Source organism: Cetorhinus maximus, chromosome 13 (genome assembly GCF_964194155.1).
Source record: "Cetorhinus maximus chromosome 13, sCetMax3.hap1.1, whole genome shotgun sequence".
Lineage (NCBI taxonomy): Eukaryota > Metazoa > Chordata > Chondrichthyes > Lamniformes > Cetorhinidae > Cetorhinus > Cetorhinus maximus.
Window position 1 is genome coordinate 17,090,800 of NC_135891.1, and position 15,093 is coordinate 17,105,892.

General features: G+C 41.2%; 1 protein-coding gene across 1 annotated transcript in view; it reads left to right on the forward strand.

Annotated features, from left to right (window-relative positions):
• mybl2b (v-myb avian myeloblastosis viral oncogene homolog-like 2b) overlaps nt 1–15,093 on the forward strand; it is a 45,717-nt gene that overhangs the window by 14,981 nt on the left and 15,643 nt on the right. The window contains exons 3-6 of the mRNA XM_078556282.1: nt 2,138–2,230; nt 3,572–3,792; nt 6,540–6,696; nt 10,155–10,223. Coding sequence (XP_078412408.1) covers nt 2,138–2,230; nt 3,572–3,792; nt 6,540–6,696; nt 10,155–10,223 — 540 coding nt within the window. The remainder of the gene's footprint in view (nt 1–2,137; nt 2,231–3,571; nt 3,793–6,539; nt 6,697–10,154; nt 10,224–15,093) is intronic.

Consider the following 15,093-nt stretch of genomic DNA (forward strand, 5'->3'; position numbering starts at 1 on the left):
TACAAACAAAGTACTGTATGATGCAATTTTTTTCCCCTTGGTCAAGTGAATCTAAGTTAGTGCAGAAAACATGGTCTCGCAGTTTCATTGGTTTGAACCTCTTATTGTTGCTTTGCTGCAGAGTTCTTTAATTTCGGGTCTATATAATCTTTATTGAGGTTGCAAGAGGAACCACTTACCATGTTAAAGGGGTTTAAGTTAACTTTTTACCTTTGTATAGGATGAAAAGTTGAAGAAGCTGATAAACCAATATGGCAAAAATGACTGGAGATTTATAGCAAGTAATTTCTCTGTAAGTATCTTTGTAGTTGTGACTTTTGAAGGTAGTCATTCTTGTCCTGGTTCTTCATAAGTAAAGCTGATCTTACAAACTACCTTCCCGTTATTGGGAAAGTCAAAAAATCTCCTGATCTACCTATTACTCACATAAACACGTGCATCCACACACACTTCTGTGCACCCGTACTGGACCAGTATTTGAGTGCTTTGAACAAGCAGAGGTAAGAATGGAAAACCGTTAGAGGATCAAAATGGAAAAAACAATACTCCTGCCATTTAAACATGTTATTTCTCTGAGAAAAATAAGATAATTTAGTCTACACTGAACATGAATTATTTATTTTTTACTTTTCACTTAAATCTTGTTTATCTTAGTTCAAAGTTAAGTGAAAAAGTGATTTTGAATTGGTGGACTGTACTTGATATTTTTTTGCTTTGGGTTTAATATAAAATTTAAGTATATCTTATTTTCAGGAATAGTCATTTGGTAGTACAGAGCTTGAGCATTGCTGAAAAAAGAGACATGTCTAAGCCTATCGTCTTGCATTCATCAGGACACTTGCAAGAATGCCAATATAATGGGGAAAACATCAATTTATACTGTATGTGGAGATTGTGCTGATTGGTTGGCAACTCTGCTTGCCAACCAATCAGCACTCTCTTCACATACAGTATAAATTGTTGTTTTCCCCATTTTTATGTTGGTATTCTTGCGAGTGCCCTGATGAATACATGCAAGACGATAAGCTTAGACACGTCTCTTTTTTTTGGCGATATTTTCAGGAAGTAGATTGGTTTTTTTTTAAAAAAACTGAAAACAATTTATTTTGAGCACCTCAAAATGGTTCACGAAGCTGAAGCTGTTGCTGAATAATAAGAATGGAGGCGGCTGAAGGTTTAGTAGGAGTGGTTTTGAGAAAGCCTTTGTGGGTAAGGAGAAGAGTTGTGTGTTGGATGGCTTTAGATGGAGAATTTCAGAATAGGACTGAGTTGCTGTATTGTAGAAGGGAGGTGATGCACAGGTGATCAAAGGAAATTTGCAAAGATATAGGACTGTAGAAGAGCAGCTTTATGATGCAGTGGAGGATATGTAATCCAGGGTGAAGTTGTGAATTTAATACATTGATAGATTAGAAGCTAGTATATTCCATAAAGATGGGCTGATGTCTGAATTGCAACATAATGCAAAATACGATAATAGCATCAGAGTTTTGGACAAGTTGGAATTTATGCAAAGTGGAACTTGGAGGCCAGTGAGGAAAACAATACAAAAGTAAAGCTTGGAAGTAACAAAAGAATGGCCAAGGGTTTCAGCATCAGTATGGAGAGAGAATGGCAGAGCTGAGTTTACAATGGTAAACAGTTTTGGCAAGAGCAGCATATGAAGTTTGAAGTTCAACTCAATGTTGAACAGGCTGCTATTATGTGCGTAGTAAAAGTTCAACTTGAGCAAGCAAGTAGGCAGAATGATGGAGTCAGCAGAGAGGTCAAGAGTATGGAGTTTCTGGTAAAAGCAGAAGATAATGGGTTTGGTCTTTGTTTTAAGTTGTAGAAAGTGATGGCTTATCTGTAACTTGATATGAGAGAAGTAATTTAACCACATAGTAATGGTCGTAGAGTCTTGGATAGACACTGAGCTGGGTGTTGTCAGTGTATATGTAAAAACTGGTCCTGTGCTCATCAATAATGCTGCTGAAAGAAGCCAAGGATGGAACCTTGGAAGAGGCCTAGGATGGAATTTTGGGGAGTGAAAAGAGATTACAAAATGAAACTAAACAAAGCTGAACTTCCTGCCTCTTGTGTAATTTCTGCATTTTTGTGTTGATTTCACTTTGATTTGAATTTTTAATTGTTACAGAACCGAACTGATCTTCAGTGCCAGCATCGGTGGCTAAAGGTTCTGAACCCAGAGCTTGTGAAGGGGCCATGGACGAAGGAAGAAGATCAGAAGGTAATAGTGTACAAATGGATGAAATTATAAAGCTTATAATATGGTAATAATGGATTTTTGTAAGCACTATGAATATAAAGTTTATTTTTATTTCTGTAGCTAATATGAAGCAGTCCATGTCCAAATGCAGCAAGACCTGGACAATATCCAGGCTTAGGCTGACAAGTGGCAAGTAACATTCGTGCCACACAAGTATCAGGCAATGACAATCTCCAACAAGAGAGAATCCAACCATTGCCCCTTGATGTTCAATGGCATTACCATCACTAAATCTCCCACTATCAACATCCTGGGGGTTACCAAAACTGAGCTGGACTAGCCATATAAATACTGTGGCTACAAGAGCAGGTCAGAGGCTAGGAATAGTGTGATGAGTAACTCACCTCCTGACTCCCTAAAGCCTGTCCACCATCTACAGGCACAAGTTAGGAGTGTGATGGAATACTCCCCACTTGCCTGGTTGAGTGCAGCTCCTACAACACCCAAGAAGCTTGACACTGTCCAGGACAAAGCAGCCCGCTTGATTGGCACTACATCCACAAACATTCACTCCCTCCACCACCGTCGCACAATAGTAGCAGTGTGTACCATCTACAAGATACATTGCAGGGATTCACCAAGGCTCCTTCAACAGCACTTTCCAAACCCACAATCACTATCATCTAGAAGGACAAGGGCAGCAGATAGATGGGAACATCACCACCTGGAAGTTCCCCTCCAAGTCACTCACCGTCCTGACTTAGAAATATATCGCCGTTCCTTCACTGTCGCTGGGTCAAAATCCTGGAACTCCCTTCCTAACAGCACAGTACCTACACCACATGGACTGCAGCAGCTCAAGAAGGCAGCTCACCACCACCACCTCAAGGGAAACTAGGGATGGGCAATAAATGCTGGCCCAGCCAGCGAAGCCCACATCCAGTGAATGAATAAAAAAAATGTTTAAAATGTCATTGTAATCTGTTTATAGTGGTTCTATGTAAAGCAGCACATCAGTATCACTGAAGACTTGGATTTATAACTGATTCCTTATATGGTGCTGGTCTCCCATCTTTCCTTTCAGTAAATGATGTAAGGTGCTGAGTATAGGTTATGCCCTTATCCAGTGGGGTGAGGAGTGGAAGGTTGGAGAAAGAAATCACCTGGCTTTCCTTCCTTATTGCTGTGCCTAACTGCAGCAATATTGGCAGAGGGCTGGGATCAGATTGCTAACCTCATAATTGTAATTTTTGGTGTGTTGTATAGGAAAATTTGGAAGATATTCACATGCTTATTGAGTCACATAGCATATTAAACAGAAGGGTGTATTAACTGATCCTTGACTCTCACTCTTTCATTTAGGTAATTGAATTAGTTCAGAAGCATGGGCCAAAACGTTGGTCGTTGATTGCTAGGCATCTAAAAGGTAGACTTGGCAAACAGTGTCGTGAACGTTGGCACAATCATCTCAATCCTGAGGTTAAGAAGTCATCTTGGACTGAAGAGGAGGACAAGATTATTTATGAAGCACACAAGGTCCTTGGGAACCGCTGGGCAGAGATTGCAAAACTACTACCAGGAAGGCAAGTGTTCCATTTGATCTTGTCAACAGTGTGCTAGGAATGAGCATTTCCTTTTAGTTTGTTTTCTGCTGGATTTGAAATTAGCAGTAGCTGAAACATCCAGACAATGAATACCCAGATTGCTGCAAAGCTGTTCGTCCACACTTTCACTTGCCTGATGTTTGTATGTATAATAGCTCTGTTCCTACAAGCTGTAACAGTTGTGCAGAAGAGCACATTTAAAGAATACTGTAGAAATTTTGGCCACTAGCTTCTCATAGGCTTTGACAGTATTGTTCCAGTGGATGAAAGGAGACCAGGGGCAGGTGACATTTTGGGAGGAAGTGAGCAAAAGAAAGAGAACATAAATGCAACAGAGGGAAAAGAATGTCCAAAAGTATGGATTAGGGGAAAAAAAGGAGAAAATAGCAATACATCAATATTTTACCCTAAGTTCATAGTATATTATCAGTGCAAAAGACAAGGCTGAAACATTCTCAGCCATCTTCAGCTAGAAGTGCTGAGTGGATGATTCATTTCGGCCTTCTAAAGTTCCCAGCATCGCAGAGGCCAATCTTCAGCCAACTTGATTCACTCCACATGATATCAAGAAACAGCTGAAGGCACTGAATACGGCAAAAACTGTGGGCTTGAAGACTTGTGCTCCAGAATTAGCAGTGCCCTAACCAAGCTGTTCTAGCACAGCTACAACACTGTCTATTCATGACAATGTGGAAAATTGCCCAGATATGTTCTGCCCACAAAAGCAGCACAAATCCAATCTGGTCAATTGCTGCACCATTGCCCTCTCAATCAGCAAAGTGATGGAAGGTGTTGTTAACAGTGCTATCAAACGGACTTATCAGCAATAAACTGCTCACTGATGCTTATGGCTTCAGCCAGGGTCACTAGGTTCCTGACCTCATTACAGCCTTGGTCCAAATATGGACCAAAGAGCTGAACTTGAGGTGAGGTGAGAGTGACTGCCCTTGACATCAAGGCAGCATTTGACTGAGTGTGGAATCAAGGAGTGCTGGCAAAATTGAAGTCAATAGGAATTGAGAGGAAAAACTCTCCATTGATTGGTCATATTTAGCACAGAGGAAGATGTTTGGTGGAGCCAATCATCTAAGTTCCAGGGCATCACTGCAGAAGTGAGGATATCCGCTGATGATTGCTGCTGAACATTGTGCATTCACAACTCCTCAGATACTGAAGCAGTCCGTGTCCATATGCAGCAAGACCTGGTCAACATTTAGGCTTGGGCTAATAAGTGGCAAGTAACATTCGCGCCACACAAGCACCAGGCAAACCTCCAATGAGAGAGAACGTAACCATCTCTCCTTGACATTCAATGGAATTACTATCACTGAAAGCCCCACTATCAACATCCTGGGAGTTACCATTGACCAGAAACTAGACTGGAGTAGCCATATAAGCACTGTGGCAACAAAAGCAGATCAGAGCGTGGGAATTCTGAGGTGAGTAACTCATCTCCTGAATCCCCAAAGCCTGTCTACCATCTACTAGGCACAAGTCAGGAGCATGATGGAATACTCTCCACTTGCCTGGATGAGTGCACCTCCAACAAGACTTGAGAAGCTTGACATAATCCAGGACACAGCAGCCTGCTTGATTAGCACCCCATCCACCACTTGAAATATTCATTCCCTCCACCACTGACTCACAATGGCAGCAGTGTGTACTATGTATAAGATGCACTGGAGCAACTCATCAAGGTTCCTTCGACAGCCCCTTCCAAACCTGCAACATCCACCACTGAGAAGGATAAAGGCAGCAGATGCATGGGAACACCACCATCTGAACATTCCCCTCTAAGCCACACACCATCTTGACTTGGAATTATATTGCTGTTCCTTTGCTGTTGTTGGACCAAAATCCTGGAACTCCCTTCCTAATAGCCCTGTGGGTGTATCTGCACCAGATGGACTGCAGTGGTTCAAGAAGGCAGCTCACCACCACCACCTTAAGGGCAATTAGAGATTGACCACAAAGGTTGGCCTTGTCAGCATTTCCAAATCCCATAAAAGAATTTTTAAAAAATCAGAGTTCAAGTATTGCAGTCTATAGCTGGTGCTGTGAGAGGCAAGGTTTGAATTTTACAGATCAATTTTTTAAAAAAGGCAGTAATATTCAGTTTTGAGGTACAAATATGTATTTCAGCTTGCAAAACTCTAATGTATATTCTCCTGAAAGGTCTGTGCTCCAAAAAGTTAACACTGAGGTTGGTTTATAAATATATATTTTTTAAAAACTTGTACCTCGGTTTTATTTGGAGACATGAGAACTGAAATTCCTTAATTTCTGCCACTGCAAATATGGTAAGACATACACTACTGGTCTGGCAGTGTCAACTCATCCCATCATATGAGGATGGATCATTGGCATAGAAGGGCAAGTGTAGATACCACTTACTGAATTTTGAGTATACACCCTGTGTGAACCCAGGAAAATTAGAGCATTCCTGTACCACTCCATTTACAGGGGGCGGGGCAGGGAGGGTGCCTGTCGTGACAAGAATGGGCCCAAAAGTTGCTCTGTTACCACTTTCTTAATGGCAATTTCTCACTTTGTGATTGACACACACAACGATGCTAAGCTTCAATTTCCATATTCGTGCATTAAGTACACTTCTCAAGTTTGACATCATTTAAAAGTTTTGATCAGATTTTAAGCACTCCAAGCTAACCGTTCCTTTTCTATTTAATATAACCCAATCACTGAGTAATGACATTTTTTAATGATAGAACGGACAATGCTGTAAAGAACCACTGGAACTCAACTCTGAAAAGGAAGGTGGAAATGGAAGGCTACTTGCAAGATGGTAACCAGAATATGCCTATGTTTTTATTCACTCATTCAGAGGATGGTGAAATCCAGTGTTTCAGGACCAAAATAACTCAGGTTTGTTTTCTTTAAATCTTCAGTGAGGGATTCTTTCTGGATTCAAGTTTTATTGATTTTTGCTAGTACAAAATTTTAGTCAGTGCTGGGAAACTAAGTTGAATCATTCATTTGGAAAGAAAACTGTATATCATTTTTGATATTAGGATTAATTGGAAATCAGAATTGATTGTAAAATGCCTAAGTTGCTGTTTTTTTCCCCTTAATTTATTTGCTCATTTTTGCTGCCCTCTAGTAGATACTCTTTAGTTGCTCATTCAGAAGGTACTGAAATCCAGCGTCTCGAGAACATTTTGTCATAGCACCAATCATGACCCTAGGACGGGCCAAAGTGCTTTACGTATTTACTATTTTCATGATATTGGTTGAGGGATAAATATTGGCCAGGTCATGTGGAGAACTCCCCTGCTTTTCTTCAGATGGTGTGGTAGTACCTTTTACTTTCATCTTGGTATGGGCCCCAGCAACATCCCAGATGCAGACTTGTGCTTCAAAACCAGCCGCATCCCTAGCTAAGCTGTTCCAGTACAGCTACAACACTAGTGTCTACCTGACAATGTGGAAGAATGCTCAGGTTTTGTCCTGAATGTAAAAAAGCAGGATAATCCAATCCAGCCAATTATAGCCCCAGCGCTCTACTCTCATTCATCATCAAAATGATCCAGAAATGAAGTGTGAGTGATTGCCCTTGATATCAATGCAGCTTTTACCAAGTGTGGCAGCAAGGAACCCTAGATAAATTGAAGTCAAGGTGAGTTGGGGGAGGTGGGTGGGGGTGGAATTCTCCTCTCGCTGGAGTCCGTACCTAACACTAAGGATGATGGTTGTTGAAGACCGATCGTCTAAGCCCCAGGCTACTGCTGCAAGAGTTCCTCAAGGCAGTGCCCTAGGCCGGTTATATTCAGCTGCTATATCAGTGACCTTCCCTCCAAAGTAACATCAAAAGTAGGAGTTTCACTGATGGTTGCAGTGTTCCATCCCATTCATAACAATCCAGGTAATGAAGCATGCAGCAAGATCTGGACAACATTCAGGCTTAGGCTGATAAGTGCCAAGTAACATTTACATCACACAAGTGCCAGTCAATGATATCTCTAACAGGACAGATTCTAACTATCTCCTCATGACATTTAGTGGCATTACCATAGCTGAAACACCCACCATGAACATCCTGGTGTTTAAAATTGACTGGAAATTTAACTTGGACTAGCCATATAAATACCAATAGTCATGAGACATTTTTGTCAAAACTTTTTGTCTTGCACTCATCAGGACATTTTGCAAGAATATAAATCCAAATACAACACACCTTTTTTCAGCAATACTCATAAATACTGTGGCTACAAGAGCAGGTCAGACGCTGGGAATTTTTTCCTTTTCACTCTTTCATGGGATGTGGACATCACTGATGAGGCCAGCATTTTTTGCCAATCCCTGGTTGCCCTTGAACTGAGTGGCTTGCTAGGCTATTTCAGAAGGCAGTTAAGAGTCAACCACATTGGTGCAGGTCTGGAGTCACATGTAGGCCAGACTCGGTAAGCACAGCAGATTTCTTTCCCTAAAGGACATTAGTGAACCAGATGAGTTTTTACAACAATCAATGGTTATGGTTATGATCATACTGAGACTAGCTTTATGTTCCAGATTTATTAATGGAATTTAAATTCCACCAGCTGCCGTGGTGGGATTTGAACCCATGTCCCTGGAGGCTTGGGCCTCTGGATTACTAGTCCAGTGAAATTACCGCTACACCACCTGACTCCCCAAAGCCTGTCCACCATCTACCAGGCACAAATCAGGAGTGTGATGGAATACTCTCTGCTTGCCTGAATGAATGTAGCGACAAAAACTCAAGAAGCTCGACACCATCCAAGACACAGCAATTCGTTTGAGCGGGACCCTATCCACCACCTTAAACGTTCGCTTCAGCACCACCAGCACACAGAGGCTGTAGTGTGTGCCATCGACAAGATGAACTGCAGCACCTTCCAAACCTGTGACCTCTACCACCTAGAAGGGCAAGGGGAGTAGGCGTGTGGGAATGGCCCCACCTGCAAGTTCCCCTTCAAATCACACGTCATATTGACTTGGACATATATCATCGTTCCTTCATTGTTGCTGAGTCAAAATCCTGGAACACCCTCCCAGGTAGCACTGTGAATATATCTACACCGCACAGACTGCAGCAGTTCAAGAAGGTAACTCATCACCACCACCACCTTCTCAAGGGCAACTGGGGTTGGACAATGAATGCTGGCCTAGCCAGGGATGCCCATTACCCTGCTGAATAAATTTTAAAAAAACCTGAGGGGATAGATAGATTTGATTTAACCACTAAACTCAAAGATGACATTTCGGAGTAGGCACTCCCTCAGTACTGCACTGAAGTGTCAGTGTGCCTTGTGTTTAAAGTCTCTAGAATGGGAATTGAACCCATAAACTTCTGACTGGGGCGAGTGTGCTGTCACTGAGATGAGGCTTGCATCTAAAAAAAATAATTTTAGATTAATATCCCAGGTTTTTTGGTTTTGAACAACCCCTAAATAAGTCTTTGGTGGGATGGGGGGGGAGAGTGGAAGGGAGAGGTATTACTGCCTGTGTGCGTGTCCTGTTGCAAGCAATGGGTTTGATGTGTTGAATTGGCTTCTCCTGTTCTGTAGTTTAATAAATTATCATCCTGTCCTCATTACTTTTCTCCTGCACAAACCGGTTTCCTTCACGGCATGGAGTAAATAAATGTGAGTAATAGTCATTTGATAGTACAGAACTTGAGTATTGCTGAGAAAAGAGACATGCTGTTGAAGCTTTATGTCTTGCACTTATTAGGACAGAAGCAAGAATATCAAATTTCAAAGAGAGCAACAATTTATACTGCATGAGAATAGGATGCTGATTGGCTGCCAAGTGGACTTTGGCTGAGGCATTACCATGGAGAATACAATATTTAAACTTGAATTTAAACAAAAGCTGGGGAATAACTGTTCCTGGTGCGTTCTCTGTGATAACGTCTTGACCAATCAGAGTCCACTTGCCAACCAAGGAGCACCCTTTTCTCACGTAGTATAAATTGTTGTTCCTTTTGAAATTTGGTATTCTTTCCTCTGTCCTGATAAATGCAAGACAAAAAGTTTCAACAGCATGTCGTCTTTTTCAGCAAAAGTAGGTAAATCTTTCTTCCTTACCTTCGTCCTGTCAAATTTCTTTTTCCAGTAAGAATGGATTTAATTTCCTTAGTCGGTCTTCGTAGCTGATTGGTACTGTGGGTGTTCAGTCATGCTAAACTTCTCTGAGCCGTTTTCAGTTAGAGTAGTAACTATACTCAATGCAAACTTTCAGCTTGAGAGCTTTGTTCCCATAGGATAGGAAATTGATCTTTTTTTTTAAATGTGTTTAGATAATTTGAATGCATTCAAAACAAAATTGTAATATGATCTTGCTTTTTAAAAAATCCTTTTCAGCCTTCTTTAAAACATGAACCTGTTACGGTAGAAGCAGTTCCACAGCCGCCATCTGTTACTATAAAGCAGGTTAGAAAATATTATTCACATTTTTAAAAAAATACACCAATATTCCAATTTATTGCAAGATTTAACATCTACGATCCTTAGAAATATAATAGATTTTATGGGTTTTATTTGCATTTTTGAGCATTTTGGCTACAATTTTATTTGCTAAATAATGCATGCATTTATGTTCGTGTGTTTAATTCTAGTTTGTAATAGCGTTGAGAGTTCATTGAAAACTGCAGTTATGCTGCAAGTACCTGAAACCAATCAATGATCCATAGGCAACCAATCCCTATTATAATGTGCAGTGATTGAATTTCACAGGCATCCAGCTGCAGCAACAATAGTTCTGAATATGGTTTTTGAAGCATGCTAGGGCCACTGTTCTCCAGCAGCTAGGTTTTAATGCTAGAGGAACAGAGCAGGAGGGTGTGCTCATAACTTTGAATGGAATTCTTTCAATTTTATCAGGCAGTTCAATAGGCCACCTGGGGTCTTTTTGAATGTCAGCTTCATTCTAGCCTGCAGTTATACTGCAACCATTGGTGACTTTAGGAAAAGGTGTCTCTTACTACATGTGTTTTAGAACATTTAGATGTGAGATGGCAATCTTGAGTTCCGCTGCTAGATTTCATGTCACTGTATGACCCAAAATTACTTTGCATCAATGCAAAAAATGGCAGTATAATAGCATTCTCAGTTTTTTTTTGTAAGTGATCAAGGAAGCGCAGTACACTAAAATCTGTAAAAGAAGAAAAATAATAACAAAAAACTACTGTGGATGCTGGAAATCCAAAACAAAAACAGAATTACCTGGAAAAACTCAGCAGGTCTGGCAGCATCGGTGGAGAAGAAAAGAGTTGACGTTTCGAGTCCTCATGACCCTTCAACAGAACTGGTTCTGTTGAAGGGTCGTGAGGACTTGAAACGTCAACTCTTTTCTTCTCCGCCGATGCTGCCAGACCTGCTGAGAAAAATAATAAACCTGATGCACATGGGTGTCTTTGAGTTTTCTGAGCTAGTAGTGCTGAATTATGGACTGAATTGGCAATGTTGTATTGCACTTGCTTTGATGGAACTCTGTTGCATATTGTTGTCATCTGATCTGTCACTTTTTATACAGAGCTTTTATACAATTGATGAACAGTTGCTGACTTTGGGTTGTTAGAGCACATTTTATCAGGAATATACTATATGCCTGAGGGATCCATGCATAATTTTGTGAAATCATTCTGTAATCCCAATAACTACCAGTGTTAGATCTGTAACACCTGTCCACATTACCCACGTTTGGGTTCACTCTTCCTGCAGTACCTAATACATAATAAAATTTCAAATAGGCGTTCTGGTCTATGGTCTGTATTTTACAGTGTCAATCCTAACTCCTGTTACTATATAGTATATAACTAATACAGATTGTTATTAAATGTGTTCTCCTGTTACATGTGTAAACACATTTTATATGCAGACTGTTTAAAACAATTGTAATACATGATAGGCCTCCCCCTCATCTTGTTAGGTTTTCCAGAAACTGCACAAATGTTTATTTTAAAAAGTACTTCAAAATCGCATTTAAAACTCCCATTCCATCTTGTTTAAGAAATCTAATATTTTTTTGCCAAAAAGCACTGAACAACTTCTTTAATAAGCAGCTAGAACTTTAGTTTTTTTTTGTCAGTTTAAATACTCAATTACAAGATAATTTCAGATAAGGAAGGCCATTCAGCTTATTAATAGATTCATTCAGAGAAATCCTACAAGAGCACCCCCCACCCCTCCACTGTATCTAGTTGTTTCTTAAAACATTCCAATGTTATGACCTCCAGTTCTATAATTGGACGTTCATTCCATGTGTTGATCACTTTCTGTGTGACAATCTTCCTGCTATTCCTCCTAAATTTGCCGTTTAATAGTTTGAAACCCTTGTCTCACTCTCACAATTTAAATTAAACTAGCGCTCTGGATTAAAAATAGAAAGTGCTGAAAAAAACTCAGCAGACCTGGCAGCATCTATGGAGAGAGAAACATTTAATGTTTTGAGTACACTATGACTTTTCTTTGGAACTGAGGAGGGGTAGAAATGTGATGGGTTTTATGCTGTTGCAAAAGGGGAGGGTCTGGTGAAACAAAAGGAATGGTCAGGAATGGGTTAGAGGGTGGGGCAGATTAAATACTAAAGATGTCATGGAACAAAAGGCAAAGGGAGTAAAGAAACAAAACAAAGGTCCAGAGTAGGCATTAAGAGCAGAATAAAGGTCCACTCAGTCTGAAAGAAAAAACAACATACAGTGTGGTACTTGGCAAAAAAACATTCCAAATGAAGGACAGAGTTCATGGTCTAAAGTTGTTGAACTCAATGTTGAATGCAGAAAGCTGTAAAGTACCTAATCAGAAGATGAGATGCTGGTCCAACAGTTTGCATTGGGCTTCACCGAAACATTGTGGCAGGCTGGGGTCAGAAATGTGAGAATGAAAGCAAACTGGTGAATTGAAATGGCAAGTAACTGGAAGGTTGGGATCATGCTTGCGGACTGAGCAGAGGTGTTTCGCAAAGCGTTTCGCAGTCTGCGTTTGCTCTCCCCACTATAAAGGAGACTGTATTGTGAGTAGTAAATACAGTAAACTAAATTTGAAAGAAGTACAAGTAAATTGCTGCTTCACCTGGAAGGACGGTTTGGAACCTTGGACAATGAGGAGAGTGGAGGTAAAGGATCAGGTATTACACCTCCTGCAGTTGCATGGGAAGGTGCCTTGGGAAAGGAATGGGGAGTTGGGGGTGATAGAGGAGTGTAGGCAAAGGAATGATTCCTTTAGAGTGCTGACCAGGGAGGGTGTTTGGTGTTGGCATCATGCTGGAGATGGCAGAAATAGCGGAGGATGATCTTTTGAATATGGAAGCTGGTGGGGTAGAAAGTGAAGACAGGGGATCCATATCATGGTTCTGGAGGGGGTGGGTGGAGGGAAAGCAGTGAAAGCAGAAGTGCAGGAAATGGATCAGACACGGTTGAGGGTCCTGTCAACCTCTGTAGGGGCCGGTGGGGGGGTGGAATCCTCAGTTGAGGGAAAAGGAAGACATGTTGGAAGTGCCGTTGTGCAATGTAGCATCATCGGAACAGACGTGCCACAGACTGAGAAACTGGGAGAATGGAATGGAGTCCTTGCAGGAAGCAGCTGTGAGGTGGTGTAGTCAAAGTAGCTGTGGAAGTTGGTGGGCTTGTAATTAATATTGGTAGACAGTCCATCCCCAAAAATGGAGACAGAGAAGTGTCAGAGGTGGACCATGTGAAGGTGAGAGAAGGGTGGAAATTGGAAGCAAAATTTATTAGCTTTTCCAGCTCTGGATGAGGGCAGGAAGTGGCACTGATACAGTTGTCGACGTACCAAAAGAGAGTTATGGGAAGGGTCCCTGAGTAGGGCTCTTAAGATCCCAGCTGATGTTAATATTGGAAAAGTCAGATCCCAGAGTGAAACCTGGCTTGGTAGATCCTAACTTTGTATTTTTTTAGAAACCGTAGAGGTCAGTTACTGAACACACTCACAAGAGTCTGCCAGTGTACTGTTAACACACATAATAAAACGTTTATTAAACAAGAACAAAAAAGAATGAACTATAGTACACTAGACAAAAAGGTTGGAAGGATTTCAATACAGATACCAGGGCCTGAATTTTCAGCTCGGCGGGCAGCTGCGGTCAGCGGGCCTGGGATGGGGGCGGGAGGAGGGCGGGCGATGACGTTTCCATGGGCGAGCAGTGAGAGAAAGCTCTCTGAAGGCAGGGAGCTGCAGACTCAAAAACCATGAAATAAAGTTGTGAAAATCTGGGGGAAAAAATGTACAAGCATCACCAATCAGGCACCTGAACATATAGATGATAAAAATGCTCGCCATAGATTTTTATTTTTATTTTATTTGATAGCGGAAACCTCATCCCACCCTTGGATGAAGATTCACAAAAAATACAAATTCAGTCTGGCCGATTTGCCTGTCTACCAACTGTAAGGTTGGACGTACCACGAAAAATCAGAGATAATTGCGCTGTTAATGGGCTTAATTGCCCTCTTAATTGTTGCCTGGGGCGCTTCTGACTTTTGAGCATGCCCGCCGAGCGAAATGTCGCGCAAGTGTGGGATGATGTCTGGACGTTTGCTTGACGTCTTCTCACGCGATTTTACGCTCGATCAAATCGGGCGTGCACCTGCCCCCGGACATAAAATTCTGCCCCAGAAAATTATTCAAACTCTCACTATTCCTTTTGTCCCAGCAACCCTTACAGACACAAAACCCCAGTGAAGATTCACCACTGTCTGAACACCAAGGTTCCTTGCTTGGATTAGCTCAGTTTCAAATCATTTTCTTCCAGTGGACTTCTGATCATTCAGTAGGTGCTTTTCTTTAGCTGATATCTCTCCCTGAGACACCCAAAAACTGCAATCTAAACTCACTATTACTTCAACTTCAGAGCAAACACACGAATTCCTAAACTCAGTTGCCCAGCAGGTTTGCAGGATTTCTTATTAGAGAGACTAGACCTTCTGCCTGCACACTCCGGTATACACAGACTAACTGATCACTCTTCTGTGTTTCCCCAACTGTGTGTGTCTCTAGACCCGTCACTAGGCAACAGGACAGTTTTTTTCTACTTTTTAAAAAAACTTCATTAAACTACTAACCCCTTGGTAAGCCGTCTCTTCACTTAGAGTTGTAAAGCCTAATTAAAAATACATGTATACAAACAGGGTCCCAGACTTCCTGGCACCCGGCTCTCAAAAGCCTCTAAATAAAACTAATGCCAGGTTTCACCTTTTAACACCCAAATACAAATTATAAATTAAACCTAAGCTATACATTGTTCCTAACAACTGGAACAAGGAATGTTCTACATATTCCACAA